This window comes from Equus asinus, chromosome 16, assembly GCF_041296235.1.
Source record: "Equus asinus isolate D_3611 breed Donkey chromosome 16, EquAss-T2T_v2, whole genome shotgun sequence".
NCBI classification, from domain to species: Eukaryota; Metazoa; Chordata; class Mammalia; order Perissodactyla; family Equidae; genus Equus; species Equus asinus.
The window spans coordinates 34,730,157-34,748,439 of record NC_091805.1 but is presented as its reverse complement, the minus strand read 5'-3'; the positions used below and the strand labels follow the sequence as shown (position 1 = coordinate 34,748,439).

The 18,283-nt window shown below is 36.1% G+C and overlaps 1 protein-coding gene across 5 annotated transcripts in view; it reads left to right on the top strand.

The window, feature by feature from the left end:
- The window catches only part of DBT (dihydrolipoamide branched chain transacylase E2), a 42,568-nt gene that overhangs the window by 8,335 nt on the left and 15,950 nt on the right, over positions 1-18,283 (top strand). For 2 of the 5 annotated variants that reach the window (XM_070486910.1, XM_070486911.1), the window contains exons 3-5: positions 258-333; positions 635-734; positions 8,990-9,171. In XM_070486910.1, coding sequence (XP_070343011.1) covers positions 706-734; positions 8,990-9,171 — 211 coding nt within the window. In that variant the 5' untranslated portion in view covers positions 258-333; positions 635-705. The remainder of the gene's footprint in view (positions 1-257; positions 334-634; positions 735-8,989; positions 9,172-18,283) is intronic. The other 3 variants (XM_070486913.1, XM_070486912.1, XM_014851498.3) reach the window with 2 other exon arrangements.

The window sequence follows — 18,283 nt, the reverse complement described above, 5'->3', positions numbered from 1 at the left end:
CCCTTGTAAAAGAACAGTATTCTGGAAATTGGAAAAGTTCTGTGGCAGTGTCAGTAGGTCTGTGTCATTGAATAATTTATTTAAATTTTTGATGGTTATGAATGATGGCTATGCTATTAAAAACTAGAAAATGCTTTATCTGTAAAATGGAATAATTACTGTCTCTGCTTGAGAATATTTTCTAATTTTAGATGTAAAAGCATCTATTAGCAATACATTGCATATTTAATGAGATCATTTCTCATTTGTTCTTAAAGCTCTACATGGACAGATCGTTCAGTTCAAACTCTCCGACATTGGAGAAGGGATTAGAGAAGTAACTGTTAAAGAATGGTAAGTTATTCTGAAAATTATTTTAGTAAATGGAAAAATAATTTGAGTGTAAATAAGTAGGACTCTATTTAAATAGAGAAACTTCTTTCTATAACATAAAATGCTTTTTTTAAAGCAAAAAGGTAAAACTAGTTTGTGTTACTGATATGCTGGTGACACAGTTCAACATACATCATTGCATTTTATTCAATGTAATTTATTAAGGATTATTATTATTATTATTATTATTTGAGGAAGATCAGCCCTGAGCTAACATCCATGCCCATCTTCCTCTACTTTATATGTGGGACGCCTGCCACAGCATGGCTTGATGAACGGTGCCATGTCTGCACCCAGGATCTGAAGCGCCAAACCCCCGGCTGCTGCCCCGGAATGTGTGAACTTAACGATTGCACCACCAGGCCAGCTCCTATTTTTTCCTCTTTTAAAAACTCCTTTCACTGCCCACCCTTTATTTCAGCTCAAAAAGAGCAATTAACCTCTAAAAGATGTTAAAATAATATGAGCATGTGGTTTGAAAAGCATTTAATGTATGAACTTAAAACTTCTTTCCAAACTATTTTAAAATCATCTTGTAGTCTAAGTTCTCTTTACTTTGCTGAAAATGACTTTATTAAGAATGCAAGTACATTTGACTCACCATTACCTAACAGTTTGCCTATATTTTTAGAAAAGATTAAAATATTATACCAAAAGGCATGAATCAAAAAATAATTTTCAAAAAGGTTAAAAAATTATCCAAAAAAGCTTGAAATAAAAATTAAAAGCCCTCTACTGCCTTAGTCATCTTTCTACCCCTTTTCTTTCTTTCATTTTCTGGAAAAAAAGAAACACCTCTGGGTACTGAACTAATTTTTAAAAGTTTCTACAAGTAGCAGTTAAGATGGATCGATAGATTCTTTGTCACCATAATTTTATACTATTAAAGATTTTTTTTTAAAGACCCTTTTAGGAATCTGATTCTGCCACCTGAACATTCTTTCCCTGTAGTTCACATTGTTCTTACTTTGTAAGTTAGAAGAGAACTGTAATAACATAGATGTACCCTACAGTTATGTCTCTAGTGGCATTGAGGGATGGAGGAAAGAGCAGTGGACTTCAGTTCAGAGGAGCCTGACTCTGAAACTATAGGCTGTTTTACCTGTGACTCACTTGGTCTCTACTGAGCGTTTGCCTATTAATATGTAAAATGAGGGTGACGGTACTTTGACATCTCACAAGAGTTATTGAAAGACTTAAATAATGTAATGTATACAAAATGCCTTTAAAATCTGCAAAGTACTATGTACGTTAAAGTTACTGATACCTGCTGTCCAAGACCAAGATTACTCTTTAGATTTTAGATGTTTTTTAACATTTCTTAATTTCTATCTCTTACTAATTCTGTGGACCCGTATGCTTGATAAAAGGTTTTACTGTTCTTGGAAAAGGAGATCATTTCATTCCTCATTAAAATCTAATAGTTTTTTAAATGAGAAACAAATCATTTGATTAAAGTTTTTCAGAAGTTTTTAAACAAATATTAAGAGCTTGCTTGAATTCGGTGTGTTTTTTCTCCAATTTAATATCTATAAATCTCAACTCAAGGAAAAACACATACTGTATTACACTTTGTAAAATGCTAGAAAGCAAAATTCCATCCTACAGAATAGAACCTGAGAATAGAAATTTGAATATGTAAGGGAGCATAATTTAACAGAAGGTAATGTGTTTGTATAAGGGGCAGTAAAACTATTTGTATTCTTAGAATTGGTGGGAATAAATGTATGGATAAATAAGAAAAATACTCAAATTTTAAAAGGTCTTTGACAAAGTTCTAAAGCAAAGTTTGTGTTCTGTTTTGTCTGGTACTAGTATAGCCACTCCAATTCTTTTTTGAAACTTTCCAAAACAGATATATCTTTTTCCATCCTTTTACTTCCAACCTATTTGTGTCTTTGACTGTAAAATATGTCTCTTGTGGACAGCATGTAGTTGAATCTTTTTTTTTAATCCATTCTGCCAATCTCTGCTTTCTTATTGGAGCGTTTAAACCATTTACGTTTAATGTAATTACAGATAAGGTAAGATTCATGTCTCCCATTTTGCTATTTGTTTTCTATATGTTTTATGTGGCTTTTTGTTCATGTATTCCCCCATTACTGCCTTCTTTTGTGTTAAATAGATATCTCTAGTGTGCTATTTTAATTTCCTTGTTTCTTTTACTATATATATTTTTTGTTATTTTCTTACTGGTTGCCCTGAGGATTATAGTTAACATCTTAATCTAAAACAATATAGTTTGGATTAATACCAACTTAGTTTCAATAGTACATAAAAACTTTGTTCCAGTATAGCTCCATGCTCTCTCCCCTCTATTGTGCTGTTATTGTCATACGTATTATATCTTTAAACATTATAAGCCCATCAACACAATTTTTTAAGTATTACTTTAGATAGAATAAAAAAGGGTTACAAACAAAATACATATATGCTATCTTTTATATTTACCTATGTAGTTACCTTTACTGGTGTTCTTTATTTCTTCATGTGGATTTGAGTTACTGTCTAATGTCCTTTCATTTAGCCTGAAGGACTTCTTTTAATATTTCTTGCAGGGCAGATATGCTAGCAATGAATTCTCTGTTTTAATTTATTTGAGAATGTATTCATTTCTCCTTCATTTTTGAATGATAGTTTTGCTAGATATAAAATTCTTGATTGACAGTCTTTTTCTTTCAGCACATTGAATGTGTCATTCAGCTGCCTTCTGGCCTCCAGGGTTTCTGACTGGAAATCATCTGTTAATCTTATGAGATTCCTGTTCTTGATGAATGGTTTTTCTTTGCTGATTTCAAGATTCTGTCTTTGTCTTTCAACAGTTTGATTATGATGTGTCTAGGTGTGGCTATTTTGAGTTTCTCCTACTTGGAGTTTGTTGAGATTCTTGCATATGTACGTTAATGTTTTTTGTCAAATTTGGGACGTTTTTGGCAATATTTCTTCAAATATTCTCTTTATTGATATTCTCAGTTTGGTAAGACATCATTTTCTACTACTTCCCTCTAATTCTTTAGACATGATTTCCTTTAGCTCTTTGAACATTTCATTAATTTAATTAAACTTATAATTGTTGATTAAAAGTCTCTGTCTAGTAAGTCCAACATCCAGGCATCTTCAGGAATGATTTCTGTTGACTACTTTTATTCCTGTGTATGGGCGATACTTTCCTGTTTCATTGTGTATGTTATAATATTTTGCTGAAGACTGGATATTTTATGTAAAATAGTGTGGCAACTCTGTAATGAGAAGTATGGACATCTCGTTCCCCAGATCTTCCTTTTGAGATGTTTGGCCACCCTCTTGTTTGCCCCAAGTTTTTTTTATGTATGTGTGGGGAAGATTCGCCCTGAGCTAACATCTGTTGCCAATCCTCCTCCTTTTTTCCCCTCCTTTTGTCTCCAAAACCCCAGCACATAGCTGTTTGTTATAGTCATAAGTCCTTCTAGTTCTTCTATGTGGGATGTTACCACAGCATGGCTTGACAAGCAGTGTGTATGTCCACACCCAGGATCCAAACTGGCAAACCCTGGGCTACTGAAGCAGAGCACGCAAACTTAACCACTATGCCACCCAGCTGGCCTCTGTCCCAACTTTTCTTACTACCTCAGCCAGCTATGATTTTAAGTAATTGCTTTGGATTGTTTTCAGCAAACACCCTGAGCGAGTTCTGATTCAGATCTAATGAACACAAGCCCTGTGAAAGGGATTTTTCCATGGAGCTGCCAGGCAAGTCATACATCGGGAATGTAGCTTTTGTGGAACAACAAACTTGGTCTGCCCCTTCTTGTGGCTTAAAGGCTGCTAATTTTCAAGGTTAATGCTGAGCTGGGAAAGGAAGGTGAGGATAGAGCAAGTTAAAATACCATGAAACTCACTGTTATTAATGACATTCAGCCATTTTTCCTGAATAAATACTTCTTGGCTGTTGCCAGCTTTGTTATTCTGAAAAAGTTGATTTTTTAACAACCTTTGCCAATGTGCTTGTTGATTTTATGGAGAAGCAGAATTCCAGAGGTCCTTATTCCACCATTCTGGAAGTGAAAGTCCTCTATATATGTGTCTTCTGTATATGGGTGATGTTTTATTATGAACTGACAACTGGTTAAGACAGGAAGACAATAAGAATGACTGGACAAATATTTTAATGAAGAATTGATTAATAAATCAGAAATAAATCAGAAATGTACTAGATACATCAAGAATGATATTAGAATCAAAATTATATGTAGTATTTTAGATTTGGTCCCATTGTTCCTGTTCCATTTGCTAAGAATATCTAGAAGAGCCTTGTAAAGGATACCTAAAATGATTAAGGGCATAAAGGGACTGATATACAAGGACAGGCTAAAGTAATTGTAGAAAGAAAGACGGAGAGAACTCAAACCAAAATTCATGAAATTACAAAGGATGTGTCTTGGTGATATCAATTTTTAAAAATTATCTTATTGAGGTCATGTTGGCTTATAACATTGTATAAATTTCAGATGTACATTATATTTCAGTTTCTATGTGGACTGCATCATGTTCACCACCAATAGTCTAGTTTTTATCTGTCACCACACACATGTGCCCCTCTACCCCTTTTGCCCTCCCCTCACCTCCTTCCCCTCTGGTAACCACCAATCTGTTCTCCTTACCTATGTGTTTGTTTGTTTATCTTCCAGATATGAGTGAAATCATACAGTATTTGTCTTTCTCTGTCTGACTTATTTTGCTCTGCATAATACCCTCAAGGTCCATCCATGTTGTCACAAATGGTAGAATTTTTTCCTTTTTTCTGGCTAAATAATATTCCATTGTGTGTATATATACATATATATGTATATATACAATGTATATATACATATGTATTATGTGTATATATATATAACACACCTTCTTTATCCATTCATCCATTGATAGGCACTTGGGATGCTTCCACATCTTGACTATTGTGAATAATGCTGTGATGAACATAGGGGTGCATATATCTTTTTGAACTATTGATTTCATGTTCTTTGCATACATACCCAGTAGTAGAATAGCTGGACTATATGGTATTTCTATTTTTAGTTGTTTGAGAGCTCTCCATACTATTTTCCATAGTGGCTCTACCAGTTTGCATTCCCACCAGCAGTGTATGAGGGTTCCCTCCACATCCTCTCCTCCATGTGTTATTTCTTCTCTTGTTAATTATAGCCATTCTGACAGATGTAAGGTGATATCTCATTGTAGTTTTGATTTGCATTTCCCTAATAACTAGTGATGTTGAACATCTTTTCGTGGGCTTGTTAGCCATCTGTCTATCATTTTTGGAAAAATGTCTGTTCATATCCTCTGCCCATTTTTTGATTGGTTGTTCATTTTTTTGTTGTTGAGTTGTATGGATTCTTTATATATTTTGGAAATTAACCCCTTGTCAGATATATGATTTGCAAATATTTTCTCCCAGTTGATGGGTTGTCTTTTCATTTTGTTGATGGTTTCCTTTGCCTTGCAGAAGCTTTTTAGTCTGATGTGGTCCCATTTGTTTATGTTTTCTTTTGTTTCCCTTGCCTGAGGAAACATGGTATTCGAAAAGATACTGCTAAGATTGATGTCAAAGAACATACTACCTATGTTTTCTTCTAGGATTTTTGTGGTTTCAGGTCTTACATTCAAGTCTTTAATCCATTTTGTGTTGATTTTTGTGGATGGTGTATGATAATGGTCTACTTTCATTCTTTTGCATGTGGCTGTCCAGGTTTCCCAACACCATTTGTTGAAGAGACTTTCCTTTCTCCATTGTATGTTCTTGGCTCCTTTGTCGAAGATAAGCTGTCCATAGATGTGTGGTTTTATTTCTGGACTTTCAGTTCCGTTCCCTTGATCAGTGTGTCTGTTTTTCTACCAGTACCATGCTTTTTTGATTACTATAGCTTTGTAGTATTTTTTAAATTCAGGGAGCATGTACCTGATTTTACCTCCAACTTTGTTCTAGTTTCTCAAGATTGCTTTTGCTATTTGTGGTCTTTTGTTGTTCCATGTAAATTTTAGGACTCTTTGTTCTATTTCCATGAAGAATGTCATTGAGATTCTGATTGGGATTGCATTGAATCTGTAGATTGCTTTAGGTAATATGGACATTTTAACTATATTTAGTCTTCCTGTCCATGAGCCTGGAATATCTTTTCATTCCCTTATGTCTTCCTCAGTTTCTTTCAATACTGTCTTATAGTTTTCAGCATATAGGTCTTTTACCTCCTTGGTTAAATTTATTCCTAGGTATTTTATTGTTTCTGTTGCAATTGTAAATAGGATTTTTTTTTTTTTTTTTTTTTTTTTGCTGAGGAAGATTTTCCCTGAGCTAACATCCATGCCAATCTTCCTCTGTTTTATATGTAGGTTGCTGCCACAGCATGGCCACCAATGAGTGGTGTAGGTCTGTGCCCAGGAACCCAACCGGGCTGCCAAAGTAGAGCACACTGAACTTAACCACTAGGCCATGGGGCCAGCCCCTGGGATTGTATTCTTGATTTCTCTTTCTGTTAGTTCATTATTAGTGGATAGAAATGCAGCTGATTTTTTTTATTTTTTGAGGAAGATTAGCCCTGAACTAACATCTGTTGCCAATCCTCCTCTTTTTGCTGGGGAAGACTGGCCCTGAGCTAACATCCATGCCCATCTTCCTCTACTTTATATGTGGGATGCCTACCACAGCATGGCTTGCCAAGCAGTGCCATGTCTGCACCGGGTATCCGAACCAGCAAACCCTGGGCTGCTGAAGCGGAACATGCGAACTTAACCACTGCACCATCAGGCCGGCCCCAAAATGCAGATGATTTTTGCATGTTGATTTGTACCTTGCAACTTTACTGTACTCATTGATTATTTATAATAGTTTTCTGGTGGATTCATTAGGGTTTTCTATATATAGAATCATGTCATCTGCAAATAGTGACAGTTTTACTTCTTCCTTTCCAATTTGGATCCCTTTTATTTCTTTTTCTTGCCTAATTGCTCTGGCTAAAACTTCCAGTACTATGCTGAATAAGAGTGGAGAGAGTGGGCATCCTTGTCTTGTTCCTGTTCTCAGAGAAATAGCTTTCAGTTTTTCATCATTGAGTATGATGTTGGCTGTGCCTTTGTTGTATATGGGCTTTAATATGTTGAGGTACTTTCCTTCTGTATCCATTTTATTGAGAGTTTTTATCATAAATGGATGTTGGATTTGGTCAAATGCTTTCTCTGTGTCTATTGAGATGATCATGTGATTTTTATTCTTCACTTTGTTAATTTGGTGTATCACATTGATTGATTTGTGGATGTTGAACCATTCCTGCATCTTTGGTATAAATCCCACTTGATTGTGGTGTATGACTCTTTTTTTATTGATGAGGAAGATTGGCCCTGAGCTAATGTCTGTTGCCAATCTTCTTCTTTTTGTTCGAAGAAGCTTGTCCCTCAGCTAACATCTGTGCCAGTCTTCCTCTATTTTATATGTGGGATGCTGTCACAACATGGCTTGATGAGTGTGTATATAGGTCTGTGCCCAGGATTTGAACCCATGAACCCTGGGCTATCAAAGTGGAGTGTTCAAACCTAAGCACTGTGCCACCAGGCTGGTCCCTGGTGTATGATTCTTTTAATGCATTGTTGTATTTGATTTGGTGGTGTTTTGTTGAGGATTTCTGCATCTATGTTCATCAGCAGTATTGGAGTGTAATTTTCCTTTTGTGTATTGTCCTCATTTGGCTTTGGTATCAGGGTAATGTTGGCCTCTTAAAATGAGTCAGGAACCATCCCATCCTCTTGAATTTTTTGGAAGAGACAGAGATAGATAGATGTTAAATCTTCTTTGAATGTTTGATAGAATTCACCAGAAAAGCTGTCTGGTCCTGGATTTTTTTTTTTTTCTGAGGAAGATTCTCCCTGAGCTAACATCTGTTGCCAATCTTCCTCTATTTTGTGTGTGAGCCACCATCACAGCATGGCCACTGACAGACAAGTGGTGTAGGTTTGTGCCCGGGAACCAAACCCAGGCTGCCAAAGTGGAATGTACCAAACTCAACCACTAGGCCACTGGATCTGGCCCTGGACTTTTGTTCTGAGAGGTTTTTGGTTACTGTTTCATTCTCTTTACTTGTGATTGGTCTAGTCAGATTCTCTATTTCGTCTTGATTCACTTTTGAGAGGTTGTATGATTCTAAGAATTCATCCTTTTCTTCTAGGTTATCCACTTTCTTGACATACAGCTTTTCATGGTATTCTCTTATGTCAATTTTTGAATTTAATTCTAGAAATAATAGGCATCCCTTAAAGTTTTCTAATATAAGACAGTAAAAGGAAATAACACTTTTAAAGTACACTTTTAGAACTTATTCAAGAAATGGGTGAGGCAAAAACCTTAAAAGTTTAAATTTTGGAGTTATAGATCTATGAATGGTTTTTAAAATTTTAGTATTTCTTGGAAATACATCAAAGAGACTCTGAAAATCATTATAGTTTCTTCTGGAACATTCTTACCTGCACCATCTGGGACTAAATGCTGGGCTATATATATATGTTGATCTAACTCAGTGTGGCATTTACATTGTTAGGATGATCTGTACTTATGATTGTTCATGCAAAAGTGTCTTATGTCTTTTTCTTTTAGGTATGTAAAAGAAGGAGATACAGTGTCTCAGTTTGATAGCATCTGTGAAGTTCAAAGTGATAAAGCTTCTGTTACTATCACTAGTCGTTATGATGGAGTCATTAAAAAACTGTATTATAATCTAGACGATATTGCCTATGTGGGGAAGCCTTTAGTAGACATAGAAACGGAAGCTTTAAAAGGTACTGTAAATGTGTTCATCTGTCTTGCCAAATTGATTACTTCTGTCCTTTTGTCATTGGGTACCAATAAAAATGATGTTTACTTTGAATAACTTACAGGATTTGATTAGGGGGTTAGAAGCTGAAATCACAAAAATAGAAAAGTTCTTCTGTGATTCATGATTATCTTTTGACCAGTCACCATGTTAAAAACATGTACATTTCACCTAGCTGAGGCCTGCCTTCTGGAAACCTTAGTGTGCAAAGAAGCAACAAGCTCTCTTGGAAATTAAAGACCAGGCCTTCAACACTGGTCACTAACAACCAAAGTTGGAGTATGCAGAGATTAAATCTAACATAATGGGATTTCTCTGCCACTGATACAAAAACGAAAAGCACGCTCGTTAGTGATGGTTATGAAAGCCAGACTTCCCCAAGAGAAGTAGAAGAGAAAAGAAGAAATCAGAATGAAAAGGGAAGAGACTAGCATTCAGAATCAGCAGCAACTGTGGAACTTACAAGCAGTAGATGGCCTGACAAAAGGGAATTCATTATGAGGATGTTACAGAGGAAAACTAAAACAATAGGCTGTCCCAGTGGTAGCAAACAGCTGGCTCTCTACCTCAGAAGTTTCTTATGGCATTGTTGTGATGCACCACGTTATGCCATCTAGGAAACGGCTTCGATATCGGGGGCTGGGGGAACATAAGTTCTATAATGCAACCCTAAGCCACCAGTCTATCAGATAGACATCTGAGCACTTCAGTAGTGTAATTCAGAAGTCTTGAAGGAGTGGGGCCGGCCCCGTGGCTAAGTGGTTAAGTTCACGCACTCTGCTGCAGGCGGCCCAGGGTTTTGTTGGTTCGAATCCTGGGTGCGGACATGGCACTGCTCATCAAACCACGCTGAAGCAGCGTCTCACATGCCACAACTAGAAGGACCCACAATTAAGAATACACAACTGTGTACCTGGGGGCTTTGGGGAGAAAAAGGAAAAAAAAAAAATCTTAAAAAAAAAAGAAGTCTAGAAGGAGTATGAGTTACAGTGGCTAGCTGACTCCTAGTTTTGCAGTCTGTACAATAATATAATAACATATCACAATCATACTTTACAATTTATAAAATGTTTCTGGGGCCAGCTCTGTGGCCGAGTGGTTAAGTTTGCGCATTCCGCTGCGGCGGCCCAGGGTTCGGATCCTGGGCACGGACATGGCACTGCTTGTCGGGCCACGTTGAGGCGGCATCCCACATCCCACAACTAGAAGGACATGCAACTAGATGTACAACCGTGTACGGCGGGGTTTGGGGAGATAAAGCAGAAAAAAAAAATGTTTCATAGCTATTATGTTATTTATCCTTACTGGTGAGATATTCCAGTTTAACAGATGAAGAAACTAAACCTAACCTAAAAAGTTTGGATGGTTTGCTCAATGGTATTGACAGAGCCAAATTTAGAATTCGGATGTCTTAAGTCCTTGTCCAGAATATTTTCCACTATGACATGTTGCCTCCAAAAGCTGGAAGATGGCCTTGCTATTATTTAAGTTCTATTGTTATAGAAGCAAAATATGTGCATTGCAGAAAGTTATAAAATGCAGAAAACCAAAAATAAGATAATAAAAACATATTGTGACTACTCAGAAACCACCACTCCTAACACATTAGTGTTTATCATTGTAGACATTTTTCTGGGCACATGTATTTGCATTTTGGTATTTTTTACCAAAATAATATATTGTACTTGGTACTTTCTAATCCTTTTTTTAGTTAATGATTTACATTTTTTCATCACAATACATTTTTATTTTATCTGAGAGACCCTATTTAAATTTCTGCAGTTGCCCCCAAAATGTCCTTGACGTTTCAGCTGGTTTGTTCAAACCAGGGTCCAGTACAGGGCTGTGCATTGCCCCTGGTCTCTTTTAACGTAGCTCACCCTCCCCCACATTTTGTTGCATGACGCTGACTTGTTGAAGAGACATCACCATTTGTTTTGCAGAATATCACATCTTTTGGATTTGTCCTGTTGCATCTTCATGGTGGTATTTTAACTTGCTCCTCTAGTGCTTATATTTTCTGTAAACTGGAAGTAAGTTTAAAAGGCTGGATTCAAGTTAGCTCTTTTGGCTAGAATACGTCATGGATAATGTCATGTAATTCATACTGCTTCACATCAGGACACACGTATAACACCTGGATGACCGGCTGTAGTGATGCAAAGTCTGAACGCTGAATCAGGGGAGGGATGCCCTTGCCCCTCCATTGTGCACTTATGTTTTCCCCTTTGCAACCTGGAAGTGATCTCTGTGGTGTTACTTTGGCACCATATAAGCAGTTTATAATATCATTTGAAAATCTTTGCCTAAATCAACAATTGCTTTAGTGGTTGTGGAATGACAATTTTTGGACTCTGTCATTCCTTTACCATTATTAGCCGGCATTATTCTGTAAAGTGGAGCTCTCCCCTCCTCAATTGCAGCTATTGGTTTCTCTTGAATGCAGTTCCTACTGGAAAGAAAATAAACACTTGGCGCATTCCCTTTACCAATTCTCCAAGTAAAAGGTTGCTTTAATAGCTGCTTCAAATGGTGAGATTAATTTTTCCAACTTTCTCTTTATGTGTATTTCATTTGACTCAGTGTGTTTAATCTATTGTAATCATTCTTTTTGATGCTCAAATCATTAATAGTAGTGACCCTTTCAAGGTGGCTCCTGCGCTTTTAACATGACCCCATTAATTTTTAAAAGCTTTCTTGCTTTTGGCACAAGAAGATGCTCTGGGACTCACCTTGTACTTCTGTCTCCGACCTGGAATTATCTATATCTTCAGGGGATTTTGCTCCTTTTAGTGTGGAATGGATAAGAGACCATAATCTAGGGTAGTAGGAGTACCTCCTATCATCTTGATTCCAGATTTCTATTGAAAGTCATTATTTAGAAATATTAAAAACAAAAAGGAATTCCCCTTTAAAAATTACCTGAAATAAACACAGGATGATTTTGATGGATCAATGACATTTTTTGGCTTCAGTTACGACCTAGAAAGGAAAGAGGGTTACGCTTTTGGCACAAATTGAGACAAAGCAAAGATGCTGAACACTATTATTTAAATTGGGACATCCAATGAGGCGCTGTAGACCAGATTAGACACCAATCCAGGTCATCCGAAAAAGCAAATTATTTCCATGAACAAGTAACCAGTTGGGATTTGTGGGGTTTTTATTGTTTGGCTTTGTTTTTAGGGTTTATTTTGACGTCTCAAGTGAGATCCAACTCAATAAGTCTTGATATAGCAAATTATAAAATGATAGTACTTCTTCAGGAGAAGGGTATGCTTTTTCTAGAGAGTTTTTTCACAAAAATTAATCTCCTGGTACAACATGGATGAATCTCAAAAAATTATGCTGAGTGAAAGAAGCCAGACAAAGAAGAGAACATGCTATAGGATCCCATGTAGTATATAAAATCTTAGAAAATGCAAACTAATCTATAATGACAGAAAATTGATTGGTGGTTGCCAGGTGAGAGGGGAGGGAGCAGAAGGAAGGGTGGGAAGGAGGGCTTCCCAAGGGGTAAAACGAAACTTTCGGGGTTGATGGATATGTTCACTATCTTGATTGTGGTGATGATTTATGGGTATATACATCTTTCAAAGCTTATCAGATTTTCTATTTTATGTATATGCAGTTTATTTATCTGATAATATTTCTCATAGAGAAGTGATCATTTGCTAGCTGTTCTATTTTGTTTGCCATTCAGAGTGTATTCTGAACAATTATCTTGCATGCTAGTTTTATTTTGCATGCTTGCCTTTTTGCTTTTATATTTATGTTTTCTTGTAATTTTTATTAATTTTTTTACCATAAGAATAAACCATGAAGCATAAACCTATATATCAAATAAGCAATCCTATAGAACTATAGATTTGATTTACTGAGAAATTTATGTATGTCTCTTTTTAATTCTGGAAATGGGAAAGATTTTGTAGTAATACTGAATTTGCTTATGTTGTTCCTTGTTTTAGTGTTGGTAAAACCAATTATACTATAAATAGAAAATTACTTAACAAAAAGTCTTTTAGAAGTATAAGATACATTATTTCCATTTTATAGGTGGAAAATAATTGTAGCATAGAACCATCAAGGGTATAAGAGATCAAGACTAGACATCTTAATAGTGGTAGTGGAACTTAAATCCTGTCTTCTAATGCTTGCTTAAATGATATTCTGTGGCACTGTCTTTTGTAACACGGTGTTACAGTCTGCTTTTCAAGGCTGGAGTGTCATGATAATTTTGATGAGGGAAACTATTTGAGACCTCCACATCCTATCTGTGAGTGATTTGACTGTAGACAGACCTCTACTTGAAAAGAGCTTACTGGACTCACTTAGGCCAACTTGTATCCGTGACGTTTACAAGGCATGTATTGTTTTAAAAAATACAAGTTGAAATCCAGTTACTTGATGTCAAGATTATATCAAAGCTGTTCCATGTCTCAGTGCGTTGTCTGCTGTAAACTCAGGGTTTTAAGTGGATTGCTGTGAGTTCCCTTTATAGCTAGCCTGCCTTTCTCTAGCCTTTATTTATTTAACAAAGTGAGATGATTTTTGCTTTTCTAAACAGCTAAAGCTTTTTGTACCAAAACTGTTTTCAAAACCATTTATCTGAGGGGAATTGTTAGTTTTATTTTTAAAAAAACTTTATACATTTTACTCCTTCTTAAAGTGAAGATATTGATTATAACTGAAAACTTTTTTTGATCATGCAAAGACATTTTACAAACGTTCATTGTACTGTAAACAGTACAATTCTGCATCTGATTTTTTCCAGCCTACCTCTTAGCATTGCCATTGTGCCAGGCCATCACTCTCCTTCCTACCTTTCTGAGAAGACAGATAACCAAGTTTGTTAGCAAGTATGTGCTAAGAAGAGAAAATAGGATCTGACTGAGAGTCTAAATGCCTTTCTTCTGGAACAAGTGCATGGTTTTAATGCTGAAGCTGTGTGGCAGCCAATTTAGGTATTCTGGGCCTGAAGCTATGTGCAAGATGAAGTTGCTAGAATCTTTGACCACCAGACAAGTAGAGAGTTACTATACCTAATTACTCCTAATTGAGGAGTCTTGCCACCATGGGGAAGTATTAAGGGAAGAGAAGGAGGGACATAAGCTATAGCACAATACTTCGTAAAACTAGGATTATTCTGCTATTATATTGCATTTACCCTTTAACGTCAACGTCTGTCATTGATTGAATGCCTTCTCTGTGCTAATGCTGTGTGTACATTATCTCATTAAATCGTTATCTGCAGTTGACACGTGTGACACTGAAACTCACAGAGGTTTGATAACTTGCCTATCTGTGGTCACATAGCCTTGGTGGAGCTACAGTTTGACCCCAACTCTATTTAATTCCAAAGCCCATCTTCCTCACCACTTTGTTACACTGAAAATTCTATTCAGAGATAGTGGGTATCAGCACAATTCTGAATCTACAGCCCTGGGGTTGAATTTCTAACACTATACATGTGCGAATTTACAAAATTCGGCTATAACAATGCAAGTTAGGTATCCTGTAGAGTTTATAACATTAAAATGTTTACCAGGATTAATACAGTGTTTCAGAGTTAAAGAAAAGCTCTTTGACATGAAACCATTCCAAAAATTTGGCATGTCATTTAATTAAATTATGCTCAATAATATAAATTTCATAGTACAATGCCCGGGCATAGTAAGTGCTCAATGAGTGGTAGCTATAAACTTAATTTTGTACAGCTAATTGTAAATTAAATTGGATGAATTAACTGTTTCAGTAATTTGAAGTGAAATCTCCTTGGTTTGGGTGTCATTAATTCTCAATTTATGATCATTTGGACAGGCACTAAACTAAAGTTTACATTTGTGCTATGAAGAAAGGTCTTCCTCAGCAGTTTTGCGAGGAGACAGTTTAAAGCTTATTATGAAAACAAACTGTTTCAAACACCCTTGAATGCTTTAGCGTTTCAAAACATTTTCCCCAAAAGAGTTTCCCCTAGTTGAGTGAATTAATGTCGTTAACTACTTACTGTAGTTCTTAGAAATAGTTTTTGAAATATCTAAGAATATTGCAATTTCATAGTTTAATATTTTTACTAATTCAAATCACTCTTTTATTTAGTTAAGCTGAAATAATGTGTTTTGGTAAATTTGTTTCACATGAGGAATTTCAGCAACATTAAATTGACAGTCTTCACCGGAAAAAAGTGCTTGCTTACAGAGTTCTTTTGTTCTTAATTAGTGCTTTTAAAACTGTGTACTCTAAATCCACTACTGAAGAAATAAAATCCCACATACTAGAGTATGGTGCTAGAACCTTGAAAATCACATCCGTTGGGGAGAGTTACAAAATGTTAGGTTAGTCTTAACTTCATGCCCCTTAGTGTCTGTTTCTACATTGGTGAAATTGAGAAACTAGTCCTGCATTCTTAAACATTGTTGTGATCACCAAGGGAGAAAATATGTCTAAAAACACTTAGAAAATGATTTAAAGTGCTATGTGGTAAGGTGATATTATAGTACTTGATTAAGAGAGCTTTCTTCCAACAACCACGTAACTATTACAAATGATATATAATATGAATGACTTCTCACAAGTTTGTTTTGTCGCTTATATGTACACACAAGTTATTCTAAAAGACAGTACTACTTGGTGCTATATCAGAATGTTTTCCAGAAAGGTGAGTAGCAGTAAATTACATGATCTTTTTGAAATATATAATAACTTTTGTATATGATAAATTTGAGCATTTATACATTTCTCTTATTTCAGCAATTATGCATTATTCAAGTTAGTATTTGGGATTCCTACAATTGAATCCCCTTGATTTCCCTTGGGACAGTAAGTTCCTAATGTTAATCTTCTTACTACTTTCTCCCGTAACTTTATCAGAGGTGGACAATACAGAGGGATTCTCAAAGTCCAACAAGATTATGCCTTGAACTATAGGAGTTATAGTCCAGCTTATTTGACCAGAAAGAAAACTTACTAGGCTCGTGGACTAATGGAAACAGCACAGACTGCGTCAGCCCTGGGGTTGAATCCCAGCTCTTCACACTTTATTAGTTGTGTGACTTTGGGCCAATCCCTTCATCTTTCATCTCTCACTTTTTTTAATCTATAAAATGGGGATAATAACACCTATCTTACACAGTTGGAGTGAAAATTAAGATATTGCATTTGTAGTGCATATTTCACATATATTAGGTGCTTGTGGGGGAGTAAAAATAATTTTCCCTCTACCCTGTGAGTTCTTAGCTGAGATCCCTGTAAAAAGAAGACCGATTAACAGAAGAAAAACAGAAGTTTATTAACATATATGCCTCATGTATACATGGGAGACACCCAGGGAAAAATGAGTAACTCAAAGAGGTGGCTTTAAAATTCAGGCTTAAATATCATCTTAATAGGGAAGCGGGGGCAGGGAGTGTAGGCTTCTTAGAAGAGTAAGTGACTTTTAGGAAAGCTGCGTGGGCCTTTAGAAGAAGAGATGGGACAGTTTATCTAGGTGTGGTGCCGACTTCTAGTCTCCTCTCCTGTGATAAGTGTCGATCTTCCCTGGTGGATGAAATTGCTGGGGAAAGGATGTATGACAATTGCGTTCCTTTAGGACAGTCTGTCTTTAGGCAGATAAGGGGGAGTTCACGGAAAGCTTCTCTCTGCATTTGCTGTTTTTTCAAGTGTCTATGGCTCAAAATAATCAGTATACCAAAGGAGCATATTTTGGGATGGCGTGTCCTGGACTCCTACAGTCATATTTTGGGGTGGGATATTCTGCTACCCTTCATGCTCATTATGAGTTTTTTTCTTACCTTCCCCATCCTTAGGGGAACTTTGAGAGCGCTGCTGGGCCAGTTCATAGAGTAGTAAGGAGAGATGAATAGACTGTCTTTCCATAGTTGCAGCACTGGAAAATTTTTATTTGCTTAGAATTGAATGTCAAAGCAAACTCAGTTGCCTGCTGATTTTCAGAAGTTTAGTCTATCACTAATTCCCACAGAGATTCTGCTATGCAGCATTGATTTCCCAGCATCAGACTTTGACAATTAAATGCTCTCAAAAACTTTTTTTTGGTTGCAGAAATACATGCTAACACCCTGAGACAGTTTTTCTTATATCAGTACTCTAGAGTTAGAGAATAGCAAAACCAAATTAGCATTAGCCATGAAAATAAAATCTTCCACAGCATTCCTCAAGCCATATTTAGAGCAGAGAAAAATTTAAATGCTACATTCTTTTTTTTTTTGCTTTATAACGTTGTGTAATTTCAGGTGTACATTATTATTTATCAGTTTCTGTATAGACTGCATTGTGCTTATCACCAATAGTCTAATTTTTATCCATCATGATATATATGTGTCCCTTTACCCCTTTCACCCACCCCTCAACCTCTTCCCCTCTGGTAACCACTTATCTGTTCTCTTTATCCATGTGTTTGTTTATCTTCCACATATGAGTGAAATCATGTGGTATTTGTCTTTCTCTGTCTGGCTTATTTTGTTTAACATGATACCCTCAAGGTCCATCCATGTTGTTGCAAATGGGAGGGTTTTGTCTTTTTTATGGCTGAGTAGTATTCCATTGTATATGTATACCACATCTTCTTTATCCATTCATCAGTTGATGGTCACTTGGGTTGCTTCCACATCTTGGCTATTGTGAATAATGCTGCAATGAACAGGGGTGCATAAGTTTGAATTGTTGATTTCAAGTTCTTTGGATAAATACTCAGTAGTGGGATAGCTGGATCATATGGTAGTTCTATTTTTAATTTTTTGAGAAATCTCCATACTGTTTTCCAGAGTGGCTGCACCTGTTTGCATTCTCACCAGCAGTGCATGAGGGTTCCCTTTTCTCCACATTCTCTCCAACATTTGTTATTTTTTGACTTGGTAGTTATACCCATTCTGACAGGTGTAAGGTGATATCTCATTATAGTTTTGATTGGTATTTCCCTAATAATTAGTGATGTTGAACATTTTTTCATGTGCCTGTTTGCCATCTGTATATCTTTGGAAAAATGTCTGTTCATATCCTTTCCCCATTTTTTGATAAGATTGTTTTTTGTTGCTGAATTGTATGAGTTCTTTGTATATTAA